A 14646-nucleotide genomic window follows, 5' to 3' on the forward strand; every position below is an offset into this window, starting at 1 on the left:
TGTGGTGTATAGGTGCAGAGGTCACTCTCATGCCCAAGATGCTCCAAACTTTTGGAAGAGAGATCTAGTTATCCATGTCACACTTCCTGAGCCCTTAGAGGAAGAATGGACTAAATCTTAAATGACTTAAGCAATTACTTTGCTGAGGGTAGACTTTATGTCACCAGGAAAAGCACTTATTTATTTGTGGATATTCATTTCTTTCAGCTCCTTAAGTACCTGAATCTGAAGAAATTATGTATTGAGTGTCTTAGCAGGACAGTGCAGCCTAAGAATCTCAGCTGTTTTAATGCTGTTGAGGACCTTAAGAGCTAGGTGGCTTCCTTCCTAGATGGGAGTAAGGACTGGAGTAAGATTCTGTTCTTTGGCTCCATGGACAGAGCTCTCTGCTCCTGCTAGGTTACTCTGCCTCCTTTCTAGAAGAAAAGGGAGACCGAGGCTGGACTGATGGTGGCTGAGGGCGCCCTTGGCAGGCCGGACTCTCCACTGTACTTGCCAGGCAGCTCAAGGCTGACTTTGCCGAGCTCTCGCCGCAACCGTGTTCTTGGCAGGGAAGTAGTCCGGCCGCAGCCCCAGCCCCAGCCCCAGCCCCAGCGCCAGCCCAGGGGGAGGAGCCTGGGTAGCCCGGCTTTCTCATTAGCACTCCATTGTTTGCTAAGCTCGACAATTCCCAGACTGTAAAGGATCGTATGTGTTTAAATGTGATATGGAAACGAAGCCGAGTTATATACAAATATAATTGATCAGATTTGCTCTCTAGTGGGGAGAAACCAGAGCTGCTGCGTGGAGAACCGGTAGCAGTGGTGCTTTCCTGTCCTGCTGGGCTCATCCTCGGCAGTCGTTTTTCCAGAGATTCGGGCAACTGACAAAGTATCCTGTGCCCTGCCAGAGAACTTCTGCTCTGGGGCCTAAGATTAGAATTTAACTAGAATATTACACAGCTCCTAGTTGTCCTCAGTTCCCAGTACAGCGCATCAGTCTGCTGACGAGACTCTCGTGTGTGCCTGCTGATGAGGTGACGAGGAAATGAATGCCAGGAGATGGGGAAGTTCACCGCGGCCTCTGCTGTTCTCACCAGGCAGTGGAGCGTGTGCGGTCTTTACGTGATAACCTGAATAGACAAAGGTCATGGAAAATCAAAGACAAAGATGAGAAGAGAGTCTTATTTTTTCTAAAGAATGGGAATTATTAGTTCATGTTAAATAACACAATGGCATATGTAAGCTCTCCAAGTACAAAAAATTGAGTGGTAGAGTCTGGGTCTGCTTATTTTGGTGTGTGATTTTTTTTTCTTTTTGCTTCTTTTTTAATTTAATGAAGTTTAAAATCAATTTTAAAAACTAGAAAAAAATCATTATCAAATAGCCAAGTCACTCCTAGAGATATAATAGCAAATAATGAATCTCTTTTTTTTAAAAAAATTTTTTGAGGCATAGTTCCCCTTGTAGCCTTGACTGTCCTGGAACTAGCTCTGCAGGCCAGATTGGCCTTGAACTCAGAGATCTGCCTGCCATGCCACCACAACCGGTGCAAATACTGTCTCTTAGACATGGTCTCTCCCTTATCTATGGGACATGTTCCGAGGCTCCCAGTGGTGCCTGAAACCATGGATGGTGCTGAACCTTCTGTACCCTGTGCTTTCTTTCCGATGTATATATAACTGTATACCTATGATAAAATGTATAAATTAAGCACCATAAGGGGTGCACAACAATAAGAAGAAAATAGAACAATTACAATAATATACTATGATGAAATCGCTACTATCACTACTCTTGTGCCATGGGACCATTGTTGATAAAGTAGGGGTGTTTGGACACAGCATCTTGATGCTGTGACACTCCGTCTGATAACCTAGAGGATTACCTGGTGAGTGCCCAGCAGGTAGTGTATGTAGTGTGAGTGTGTCGGGTGTGAGTGAGGCACTAAGTTATCGTGGAATGGCACTAGATTAAATAACGCTCCGCAGAAGAGCTGATTTAAAGCTTCCAAGTCATTTTTGAACTTTTGTACTTGCTGTTTTTGGATCACGGTTGCCTGGGGAAATGCAGAGTTGGACTGTGGGTAAGGAGGAACTCCTATAGATGCGAGTGTGAGGAGCACTGAAGAGCTAGTGTGGCAGCCACTGAAGGACTGAGCACATCCATCCCAGCTCTCATTGCCTTCCTTCATTTCTACAGACTTAGCTGTCTTCAGCATTGCTGGGAAGTGACTCTGTCTTTGGAAAAACCATGGCCTAGTGCTTGGCTTAATTTTGGCAACCTATTTGGGAGGTTTTTAAAGGTAAAATCCAAATTTTTGTTTGCAGACTTTTCAGCAAATTGATTCAGCCAAGAAGTTGTTAGATTGCTGTGTACTGGGTGCCACGAGTGAGTAGTAGCTTAACGGAGACAGTGGTTCCTGCTGCAGAGGGGATGAAGACGCTCTTCCTGAGTCCCTCCCACCCAAGCTTCGAGAATACAGGATTTCTTACCTCTTACAAGCTATTGTTTGCCTATCCTAGGTGGACACCCCCACAATTGGACTGCCATTTCGAGGGAGTGTTTGAGTCTTTTAAACGATATGACTCAGAAATTGGTTCTCTACCAAGAAGCTGCCGCTACAAATGGGAGGATGTCTTCATCATACCCAGTGGAACCCAAGAAATTGAGTTCTCCAGGTGACTTAGTTTTAAATGAGATGGGAAAACGTATGTTTCCTAGAAAAGTGACAGCAGTTAATTTATGGTTATTTGCATGTATGAGGTATATATGTTTAGAAGAGATCAATCCAACATGACAATACCAGATATTGTATTGAACCAAGAAAGACCTTTGTTATCATTGTAGATTGAAAAGCAACAAGTCATTGAACATTAAAAAATACAGCGTTTTTCATTTTTCAGTTAATAAAATGCTTTAGATTATGTCCAGTGTAACAGTAGTGTTTAAAAGACTGATACAACCAGGTGTGGTGGTGCATGCGTTTAATCTCAGCACTCAGGAGGCAGAGGCAGATGGATCTCTGTGAGTTCAAAGTCTGGTCTACAAAGTGAGCTCCAGGGCACCCACAGCTACACAGTGAAACCTTATCTCAAAGTCATGTGATGACAAGTTTAGCACTTCCAATGTTTTTCTTTCTTTTTTCTTTTCTCTTTTTTTTTTTTTTTTTTTTTTTGGTTTTTCGAGACAGGGTTTCTCTGTGTAGCTTTGCGCCTTTCCTGGAGCTTACTTGGTAGCCCAGGCTGGCCTCGAACTCACCGAGATCCGCCTGGCTCTGCCTCCCGAGTGCTGGGATTAAAGGCGTGCGCCACCAACGCCCGGCCTCTTTTTTGAGACAGTAGCCTTGGCTGTCCTCGAACCCACTCTATAGACCAGGCTAGTTCTGAATTCACCTGCCTCTGCCTCCTGAGTATTGGGATCAATGTTTAATGTTTTGTTGCAGTTTTATTTAAAAGAGCAGAATCCTAATGCAGTCATTTATCTTGTGCCAGAGTGTTGAGAAGGTTCCTCTAATTTTGTATAGCGTACTAGAACTGAATTGGTTTTTACACGCTGACTTTTTGTTGTTAGTTTTTCTGTTGATAAATGATTGAATCAAAATCTTCACACAGGCTAAAAATATATTCTACAACTTGACTACTTTAGCCCAAAATAAGGTGGTTTTCAATGAAGCTGTTTATTGGTCTGATTAATAAATATCCTGGGAAATTAGTCTTTTTCTTTGATACCCAGGATTGTGCATACTAGACAAGCGCTTTAACTCCAAGCTACATTCTCAGCCTTTTTTTTTTTAACTTTTCATTTTGACACAGGGTGTTAGAAGTGCCCTGGGCTAGCCTTGACAAACTTTAGCCTGGGTACGCCTTGAACCTGTAATTCTCCTGCCTTAGCCTCCTGATTAGCTGGATTACAAGTCTGCCCTACCATGCCCAGCTATAAAACGGGAGTTTTTTTGTCCTGACCGCCTGGTCCCAAATAAACACACAAAACTTACTATTTATTTTTTTTTGCCCCCAATCGCTTTTTTTTTTTTAATTACACTCATGATATTCATTAATTACACTCATGATATTAATCACATATGTGGTATTCATAGATTACATTCGCAGTATGTATATATGTTATATATGTGTATATATTTATGTATATATTTATTATATATGTATATATATACATACACACACATATATACATATATATATTAAATTTTAAATGCCAAATGCCATTTATTGAAGGAGGGAGGAGGTCTTAAATTCAGGGTTACAGCACAATGGGAGAACCCCGGAGGGCAGAAGTTCGCTACTGATGTTTTACAATCTTGCATCTAAGCTGTTAATGCCCATTATTCAGGATACACAGACAAGGAACTTCCCTTTAGCATTCAGGAGGGTGGAACCTGGCAGGGAATTAGCATAGGGAGGATATCAAGGCCAAGGTCCACAAGCAAGGCAACAGTTACCCAAGATGGGGGCCAGGGACCTACAGGTCCCCCTTTTATTAAGAAATAAGTTTCTGACTTGGGTTGCGTGGGACGTCAGCAGGTCACCTTACCCATTGTGGAGATACCTGCCCAGGCCACAAAGGTGCTCTGTCTTAGGTTGGTGAGTGCCCCCCAGGCATTACCGGTCTCTGAATACTCATTATCATACAGGCTCAATTGTGACACACAGAAACTTATATTAATTACAAAATGTTCGGTTGATAGCTCAGGCTTTTTGCTAACTAGTTCTTACATTTAAATTAACCCATTTTTGTTTTTTGAGATGGTTTCTCAGCGTAGTTTTGGTGCCTTTCCTGGAACTCACTCTGTAGACCAGGCTGGCCTTGAACTCACAGAGATCCGCCTGCCTCTGCCTCCGAGTGCTGGGATTAAAGGCTTGTGCCACCACCCCTGGCAAATTAACTCATTTTTATTAATCTATGTATTGCCTCATGGCTTTACCTGTCTTTTAGCATCTTGCTTCTTGGGTGGCTCCCTGGCTTCTCCTTGATTCCTCCCTTCTTCATCCAGTCCTCAGTTTGATTGTTCCGCCTAATTTTATCCTGTCTTTATAAAGCCAGTCAGCTTTATTATTAACCAATGAGAGTAATACATATTCACAGCATACAGAATTATCCCACAGCACTCAGCAACAACTTAGTCTTTGGTGGGGCTTTTTTTTGGGGGGGGGGAAAGTGCCAGCATTTTTTTTTCCTTCCCATCTTTACCATAAATTGGATGGGTTTAGCCAAGTAGTAATTAAAATAGGAACATACAGCCAAACTGGATAGATTCTGATGCAGTGAGTTTCTCCTGTTTAAAAGTAAAATACAGGTGATGAGTTCATTTGAAAGTACTTAGAGAAATGAGCCTTGCAATCAGGATACTCGGGGAGGGGATTGAGACCACATGATGTGACAGGAAACAGAAGAAGGCATCTTCTGCTGCTGCTGAGGTGACTCAGCAGGTAAAGGTGCTTGCTCTGCAAGCCTGGTGACCTGCTTTGCCTCGAGCCCACGGGGAAAGGAAAGAACCAGCTCTCAAGAGCTGTCCCTTGACCTCTTCTCATGTGGCTGCTCTTCAGCGCACGCACGTACACACACACACACACACACACACACACACACACACACACACACACACACACGATAATAATGCACAAAATGAACAAACCAATCTAAAACTCCTGGAGTGGTTCCTGGATGACAACATAAAGTCTGGACATGGACTTAAATCTAGATGGAAGCCGGCTACTGTGCGTTCCTTCAGTGTCTTAAGGGGGAGTGTAGACCTGAGACCCTCTGCTGGCCTGCCTGGGCCATGTTACCTCATCTGCACTGCATCTGTTCTTTTACAGAGGAAACTGCTTTTCAGACACCAAAAACTAGCCAGATGCCTTCGGTGCCACCATTAGTTAAAACATCACTGTTTTCTCCAAAATTACCTACACCTGATGTTTCAAATCCTTTTGGGACCCCATTTGGCTCCAATGTAGTGAATCGAATGGCTGGAATTTTTGATGTAAACACCTGCTATGGGTCTCCCCAAAGTCCTCAGCTAATAAGAAGAGGGCCGAGATTGTGGACTCACACTTCTGGTGAGGGCTGTTTATTTTTAAAATTTGAAGTCTCACAGTTGCAGGATTAGACAGCTTAAGTTCTCACCTTATCATTTCTTTTTAATAGATCAGCAAATATCTGAGTTTTCTAATCCATCTCCTTGTACCTCTGTCACTGCTGAGGGTAAGACAGTGAGACAGCCCAATGTGATTTACTTATGGATTCAGAATAAACGTGAACAGGTAGGATGATACGTCTACAGGTTTTATATTTACATCATTAGAAGATTAAGGATCTCACAACAGTGATAGCTTTTTGTGTGTTTCTTTTATGCTTCAAGTGTCAGATTGACTCAAGAAATCACCAATATTAGAATGTTTTGAATTATAATGCATTTCACATGACTTAAGTCTTAAAGAGATAATTGGGTTTTAGGCTCTGGGTTAAACAGCAAGTCAAACAAAGCCCTTCCATATGTTTATATCTTAGTCAGGGAAACGGGAGTAAGCAAGTAAATTATGCTCTATTTCTTTAAATGTAGAGTGCCACTAATTGGATTAATGGAAGGGCTGTTCTTGGAGCTATTAAGGGCAAAAGTTGCTTCATACTGTGACATGCTATTATCTCTCGGCTGCATCTTGATAGATTATGTCCAAAATAGGAAAAATAGACTTAACAGAAGAGAATTTTGATAGATAAGATAGGTAAGAAGGAACAGTCGTTACAGGAAGGGGACTGTCTCCTGTGGCCTGATCAGAGAAGTCTCAAAGGAAAGGTGACACTTGGTGAGAGCAACAGGGAGGATGGGAAGATTCAGACCCAAGAGAGGGCGTGCCTGTGGCTTGTGTGAGCAGCAGTGGAAACTAGTGTGCCTGGAGCCGACTGAGGGACGGTGGCTGGAGGGAGGTGAGCTCGGAGAGGTGGCAGGCTCCAGAGCTTGGGTGGCAGCACTTGGTGCTGAAACTGGCCTTTTCCCTCAGTGAGGTGGAAGCTGCCACATTGTTGCGTTCGTAGGATATTGCAATGTCACTTCCGTTGTGAAGGAGCTTTTTAAATGGTGGGGTTGAGGTGAGACTTGTCCTGAGCAGGCGTGGAAGCCGAGAACCAGTGCTAAAGCCGCCGCAGTCATCTGTTGGGGACGGCTGTGTGATCAGGGGGGTTGCCATGGCACCTGTAAAGTATGGTCAAGGTCTGGGTACATGGTTTCATAGGAATGTAATAGAATTTGCCTGGAATTTGCTGTTGGTGTGCAGGAGAAAGGGTCAGTGTTTACTGTGAGGCTCTGGCCTGAGGCACCAGACTAAAATAGTTGCAGGAGATTGGGGCAGTTCACCACTGATTCTAAAGGAAGAAATTAATAGAGGTGAAGTGGGGAACTTAGTTTGATTTGGGGTCTGGCAACTTTGAGATACCTATTTAGAAAAACAACTGAAAGTTAGATGTGTATCTGAAACAGAAGATTCTGGTGATGATGTACTTTCAGAAGACATCAGGGTGCAGACAGCATTCAAAAGCCCTGAGACTCAGTGTTGTTGAGTGTGGCTACAGAAGGGAAGACAGAGCTCTAACCTGGACCCTCCACTGAGGAAGGGTCCAAGAGAGGAGAGGAAGAGCACAGGACTCTTCGGGAGCAGCAATTGAGGAGAGGAAAGAACGTTTCCCAGAGCAGGACAGAGTGACAGGAGCAGTGTGGGGTGACAGGTTAACATGGGAGCGGGGATGGTGGGGTCACCAGGTCCACTATGGGGAATGGAACCTAGAGTCTAATAGACATAGGCAAGTACTCTACCACTGAGCTACATCCCTGTCAGTTTTGATTTTTTTGCGGGCATGGGATCTGTTGTCCAATTCGCCTCAGACTTTCTCTGTAGCCCAGTCAGGCAATCTTTGAACTCCAGTTTCTGGGGCTATAGGTCTGAACCATCTTGCCTGAGTTTTGACAGGAGCTCTTAGGTAGAGAATGGTGGTCAGTGGGGTTGGGGATTTAGCTCAGTGGTAGAGCGCTTGCCTAGCAAGCGCAAGGCCCTGAGTTCGGTCCTCAGCTCAAGAAGAGAAGAGAGAGAGAGAGAGAGAGAGAGAGAGAGAGAGAGAGAGAGAGAGAGAGAGAGAAGGATGGTCAGGAGGGATTAGGAGAGAAAATGGATACCTTCCAAGAAGCCAGTCTTTGAACAACTTCTGCCATAAATGGAGAGAAAATGACCAGTAACTGGAAGGAGTTGAGGGGTTAAGGACTTCAGAAAATCATTCTTTTCTAAATGGGAGAAATAGACCCATGTTTGCAGATCAAATGAAGAGGCTGGTATAGAATAAAGGGACCATGAGACACAGTACAGTCCTGCTAGGGTTTGCATAGTAACTCAACAGGTTCTGCCTTCTACATCCCTGTGGCTTAGTGTGGCTTTCAGTGAGTCTCCCAAGGTACAGGTTTACTTTGAACTCAGTGGATTCAGAGTCTGATATAGGAATCTTATTTTCTGTAAATGTCACCTTGTAGAGAATGTCTTAGGGAGTGGCTAAGGGACAGCAGTTGTATGAAATTGAGGAAAAAAAACAACAGTTCTACCCAAACCTCTGAGGTTTCCTTCTGTTATGGCAAGGCTGTACTTGGGTGTCAGTGCATGTGCGTGGAAACACAGTTAAGGGTGGTGGCTTACCTGTTTATCCACTCCATAGCACAGTGTTATTTACTTACATAGCTTATTGTAACTATTGTTCATTGCTACATTTACATTTAGAAAACTTTTCTCTGGGAAGAACTTAGAAATGTGTGCTATACTTGAGTAGATTTGAAAGAATAACCTTGTTAATTCTTTTTTTCCAACTCAGATTAAGAATTTCTTGTCAAAACGGGTGCTGATAATGTACTTTTTTAGTAAGGTAAGAATATAAAATGATGGCATTGAGGATGGGATGAGAGGAAATAGAGTGTGAGGGAGCAGAAAAGATAGGACTTGTAATGTAGACACCCAGCAAGCCGAGATGAGATAGATCTCTGCCTTGCATTTGGACAGTCCTCTCCTAGACACACATGTCACCCCACGATTCCTGGGGCTTGCCTCAGTGGTTGTTCCCCTGGGACTGGTGCTGGCAGCTTTGGTGATTTTCACCTTTGGCCCTTCCATGCTGGCTGGCAAGCAGTCGGGCTTTCTGTGCTTCGTGACTTGTTTCCTGCTCACATCCTTGTGGCCTGTTGGTATTCAAAAGAGAGGAGACTGAATTAGATGACCGATGTTGAATTCTTGATGGATTAAAAAATTGCATTTCAGGCATCAAAGTTGAATTCTGTGCCAGCATTGTGGCTTACATTTTTCTTCCCACAGGACCCAGATGCTGAGGCAGGAGGATTGAGAATTTTAAGTGAGACCTGGCAACTTAGGAAGTCCTGTCCCAAAAAAGCCCAAACACCAAAAAACAAACAAACAAAACAAAACCCCAGACAAGCAAACGGCCCTTTCAGCTGCTCCCCCACTTGTTTCAGCTCCCCCTGGGCAGTAAATGTCAGCTGCAGAAACTAAAGATTGACTTGGGTTTTCTGTTAGATGTAGCTGTTTTGTGTGAATCCTTTCTCAGGCAAAGCCTTTGTCCACATATAGGGCAGAGTACTTGTGTAGATGTACTACATCTACACATATTTTCTGGTTCTGCCCAACCCCACAGACCATGTAGCCATTTATAAAATAATCACTCAGAAGCTTATATTAATATAAACTTCTCGGCCATTAGCTCAGGCCTACCACTGACCAGCTCTTACAATTAAATTAAGCCATAACTTTTATTTATGTTTAGCCAGGTGGCTTGGTACCTTTCTTCAGTTTTGTCTTGTTTTTTCTGTGTCTGGCTGGCAACTCCTGACTCAGCCTTCCTCTTCCCAGAATTCTCCTTGTCTGTTTATCCCACCTATACTTCCTGCCTGGCTACTGGCTAATCAGTGTCTTATTTATCAACCAAGCAGAGCAACACATATTTACAGCACATAGAGCAATATCCACAGCATACTTGCACACCTTAACTTCTCTCTGTCCATACTGCAGTATTAGTGTACGGGCTTATGGAGCCTTTGGCACACACATGCCAAGGTTTCACTATTCTTGTGTACTTTTGAGCAACCCTGGTGTGATGTGTGAATCTGCGCAAGAGCCATTTCTACTTCTTCACGGTGCTTTTTCCCTACAAGGGAAGGGAAGAGTTGCCTGATGGTCAGTTCCCTTTCCAAAAATCAATCCCCTAGGACCATCCTTGAGCAACATGTGTCTTGTCCCTCCTGAAGAGGATGAGAGTTCTCTGAAGTTTTACTGCAGTTCTTGGTCTCCAGAGCGGAAAACAAACTTCCTGAGTGTCTTATGTGTGACATGCACTTTCACTAAAGTCCCTCCTGTGATTCTGACAGTGGTCCTCTTTTGATCCTCCTTTTCTGGAGAGGAAGTTTCTGTCAAGCAGAAAGTCTTTTCCTCTGTGAGTGAATATCTACTCTGATTCTAATCTGTAAGAGCTATTGTGTGGTGAGGGGCTGTAGGTGCGGCTGCTGTGTGGTAAAAATGTAGACAGTGCTGAGAATCATTGTAGTGATGAGCCCCATCTCCGTTGGGTGCTTAGGTAAAGCCAGCGTTCTTGTTTTCAGTTTGGGTTTTGAGATGGTCTCAATAAGTTGCAGTTGGTCTTGAACTCATTCTTTAGCCCACACAGGCCTTGAACTTCCGATCTTCCTGCCTTAGCCTCCCAAGTAACTAGGATTACAGGCCTGTGTAGCAGAGCCCTGACAGCATTGTTTAGATAGGACAGTTGTGCTCCATACTGCCTACCCAGGGCATAGTAAAGGAAGTCTGGGGGGTTGTTTTGTTTTGTTTTGTTTTGTTTTCTTTTTAATGCAGTTGAGAGTAGTAGACAGTTTATGGGAAGTAACCCAAAGGTTCTTTTGTTCAAAAAGAGCTTTAGTAACTCTCCGTAAGTGATCCCTGTGCTGATTGCACAGGGTGGGCTGATCACAGGGAACTCTTACTTTAAATGAGAAACTGGGGCACTTAGGGACTTAAGCTTGGGTGCTCTGTTGTACTTAAAGTTTATATAAGAAATTATTTCAGTTTTTAAGTTTTGGGGGCAGCCGTGAGTCTTTTATTGTTACAGACCACACAACTGATAAAAATGGCAATTTTCCCACAGGGGACTTTACTTAAATGTTTTTGTTTTATTTGTAGCACCCAGAGGCCTCCATTCAGGCGGTGTTTTCAGATGCCCAGATGCATATTTGGGCTTTAGAAGGTAAGTAGTACCTTTGAACGGTAATCTGTAACTGAATTTAATCAGTTAATTCTGAAGTCTGGTTCATGAGCGGTCACTTCTAGTATTTCAGATACATTTTTATCTTTGTTTTATATGGATGATTTTCTTCCTCCGTGGCCCACCAGTTCTGGGGACAGAACCCAGACCTCACATCTGCTAGGCCAGCACTCCCACCGAGCTGCAGCTACAAGCGTGGATGGGTTTGGATTTGGGTAGAATTTTTCTTGTACATAGATAAAGATGTATTTCTATATAATTGAAGTGCAGCCAGTTGATAGTGTTTACCTTAATGGTCGCTTACATTGAAATATGAAAACTTAGCTGAAAAAGAACTGTTTCACGTATAAATACCTTCTTGGTGCTTCAGGACCCAGGCAGGCCTGGCTTGACCACTCCATGAAAAGTGTCCTCACAGCTGTCAGGCCTCCTGTGTCTGTACGTTTTGTTTTGTGGCTCTAAGGCAGTTGAACACCTTTTCAGGGCTTGTTCCATCTTTTGTATTACAGCTCTTCTTTGTAGTTCTCTTTACATCCAGACTGTCAGCGTCCTCTCAAGTAGACGTATTACAGGTGGGTTTGTCTAACTTTGCTTCCCTGTTTTCTCCTCCCCTTGAGGTCTGTCTCACCTGGTAGCAGCATCATTTACAGAAGATAGATTTGGAGTTGTCCAGACCACGCTCCCAGCTATCCTTAATACTCTGTTGACCCTGCAGGAGGTGAGTGATCTGTCCCAGTGTTGGGTGTGGCTGCAGGCTGTTCTCCAGTGCCCTGTGCTTCTCTTTGTTTCTGTAGGCCAGTAATAAAACATGGTCAAATTGAAAATTCTGTTTTCACCCTTAGGAAATTACAATCTGAAAGAGAGAACAAGAAGAACAATTTTATTTGCTTAAAACTTTCACAGAAACTGAAAGAGAGATTGTGCTTAACCCTTTGTGGTAGGCTGCCGGAATTAAGTAGATAGTTCAGGCAATTTTGTGCAAGTTTGGGTTCTGTCTTTTGTTTTTTGAGACAGGATCTCATGTATCTCAGACTGGCCCTAATTAAACTTGCCAAGGATGACCTTAAACTTGTGATCCTCTGCCTCTGTCTCCCCAATGCTGGAGTACCAGGTGTGAAGTACCAGGTGTGAAGTACCAGGTGTGAGCCACCAGACTCCACTCCACACTCAGTTTTGTGTGGTGCTGGGGTTCAAACCCAGGGCTTCTGTATGCTCAGCCAGCAAGCATTTTACCAACTGAACTACATCCCCTAGCCCAAGAGCTCCTGAAAGTGGCCTGTGATTTCATCACCCAATCAGATATGTTCCCCATGGGCCAGAGGCTCAACACCTAAGACCACTGGATGTCCATCCAAGGCTGGGTAGTTGGTTTTTACTATAGATCTTTTTAGTCCTGTATTTGTAGGAAGGCAGAAATAAACAAACGAAAAAACACACTTCCTGCTTTCAGCAGGCTTCCTTCCTCCCTTCCTTATTTCTTTTTCCTTTTCATTTTTAGAAAAGGTCTCACTATGTAGCCTTGAACTTGCTGGCCTCAAACTCTGCTCCTGAAGGCTGGGACTAAAGGTGTGCATCACCGTGCCCAGCAGGCTTCCTTTCTTTTTTTCTCCTATTTTACACTTTTTTTGTCTTGGTTTTGAGACAGGATCTCACTGTGTGTCCTGGCAGCCTGTAACTCACAGAGATCCACCTGCCTGCCTCCTCAGTACTGGGATTCAAGACAAGTGCCACCATGCCCAGCCCTTCCTTTCTTAATTCAAATGATTTGTTTTAGTCTGCCTTTTGTTATTGTGGTCATGGGAAGTAGAATCAGAGCGTGGCGCATTTAGAAATAGTGTTTGGGTGCAATAGTCTCTTTGTAGGAGTGTTGAGCTGGGCCGGAGATTAATAATTGTTGCATCTTTTGGTCTGGGGAACCTTTTAGGAAAGGAGAAAAAACTTGCTTCACAGTTCCATTGTTTAAAATTTAGTTCATATTACCACTTATGAAGTCTTAATAAATCAGTGATTTTTTTCTTTTCCTTTTTATTACTGTTGCTTTGAATATTCTGTTGGAGTTTTTTACTTTGGGGTCTCTGTGATAGGGTCTCCTTAGGTATCCCATGCGGCCCAATAGAGTCCTAATCCTCCTCCCTTTGCCATCCAAGGCTGGGACTAGGGTTATGCACCACCCATTCCCATTCCAACATTGCCTGTGTGTACGACAGGGCAACTGAGACTTGGGCGTGTTTTCTGTCCACAGAACATCATTGCTCTCTTGTGAAGGAAGTGAACGCTCTGACTACTGATGAGGAGGCTCGCTAGTGCAGTAATGTACGCCTGAGTTTACACACAAACCTCAGCGAGGGCAGAGCTAGGATGTGTACCTAGGCTGACTCAGGGTGTTGACAGTGTAGATGCCTCAAGAAGAGCAGCGGATTCACATCCTCCATCCTTGACCTTGTCTACCATCGTGTCCTGGGATTTGGTTTTCTCCCACTTAGGATTCTTGAGAGAATGATTCTATCCTTGAAACTTTCTGGCTCATGATCTATAGTATGTTATGTTTAACTTGTGTGTATGTGTAATAGGAACAAGATTCTTGGCACAGTACTTACTTAACATTAACTATGCAGTGTATCTTAATGTTTTTTGTTGAATTTCCTTAGAAAGGCCAACTGGAACCCATTGAAATTGAGTAAATGGTGCTGCTGCAAGTGAGCTGCATGGCCTCACTGACTGCACAGATCTCACTGCTCTCAGTATTTATTCTGTGCTGCACTCTGGTCACACCTCCTCCACTGTTGGAATTCTACTTCTTCAGAGTTTACTAGAAGGAGATGAGTCTATATGGATTTCAGTTACCCATACCTTTGGGTGGAAGGATAAAAATTCCAGATTTGTCAAAAAGTCAGTCCTTTCCTTGAAAACAAAGGGGTTGAGATAGAAAATACTTTTGAAGGGTAGAACAGAAAGAGACAGAGAGGCCTGTGCTACACAGTTGACAGTCAGAGGGACAGAAGAGGACCAGGGAGCTGACACTTCACTCTGAGAATTCAGATCCCTTCCTTTGTGAGTCTCGTCCATCACAGACAGCCTTTTTGTTGGACTCCCGGATATTCTCAGGCCTGCACCCAAACAGTACTGCCTGCTGAGCCATCTGACTGACCAGTCCAGGAATGCTCTTAAAGCCCTTAGGGTCAGAAAGGAAATGAATGACATTGAATTGCACTTACCAAGGTAGGAGTTTGTGCTGTAGCGCTGTGTGCTTTCTGATTGTTTCATGAAGTAGGAGGCCCATCCGTGAGTTAGCGTTTTGAAGCAGGAATAAGATTAATGGAATTTTAAGGTAACTGCAGCAGCAGTAATGGGA

General features: G+C 43.7%; 1 protein-coding gene across 2 annotated transcripts in view; it reads left to right on the forward strand.

Moving 5' to 3' along the window:
• The window catches only part of Ndc1 (NDC1 transmembrane nucleoporin), a 52637-nt gene that overhangs the window by 19391 nt on the left and 18600 nt on the right, over positions 1 to 14646 (forward strand). For both annotated transcript variants that reach the window (XM_028888332.2, XM_028888322.2), the window contains exons 11-16: positions 2504 to 2659; positions 5819 to 6058; positions 6147 to 6262; positions 8847 to 8897; positions 11213 to 11276; positions 11912 to 12012. In XM_028888332.2, the coding sequence (XP_028744165.1) occupies positions 2504 to 2659; positions 5819 to 6058; positions 6147 to 6262; positions 8847 to 8897; positions 11213 to 11276; positions 11912 to 12012 (728 nt within the window). The remainder of the gene's footprint in view (positions 1 to 2503; positions 2660 to 5818; positions 6059 to 6146; positions 6263 to 8846; positions 8898 to 11212; positions 11277 to 11911; positions 12013 to 14646) is intronic.

This window comes from Peromyscus leucopus, chromosome 2 (genome assembly GCF_004664715.2).
Source record: "Peromyscus leucopus breed LL Stock chromosome 2, UCI_PerLeu_2.1, whole genome shotgun sequence".
Classification (NCBI taxonomy): Eukaryota; Metazoa; Chordata; class Mammalia; order Rodentia; family Cricetidae; genus Peromyscus; species Peromyscus leucopus.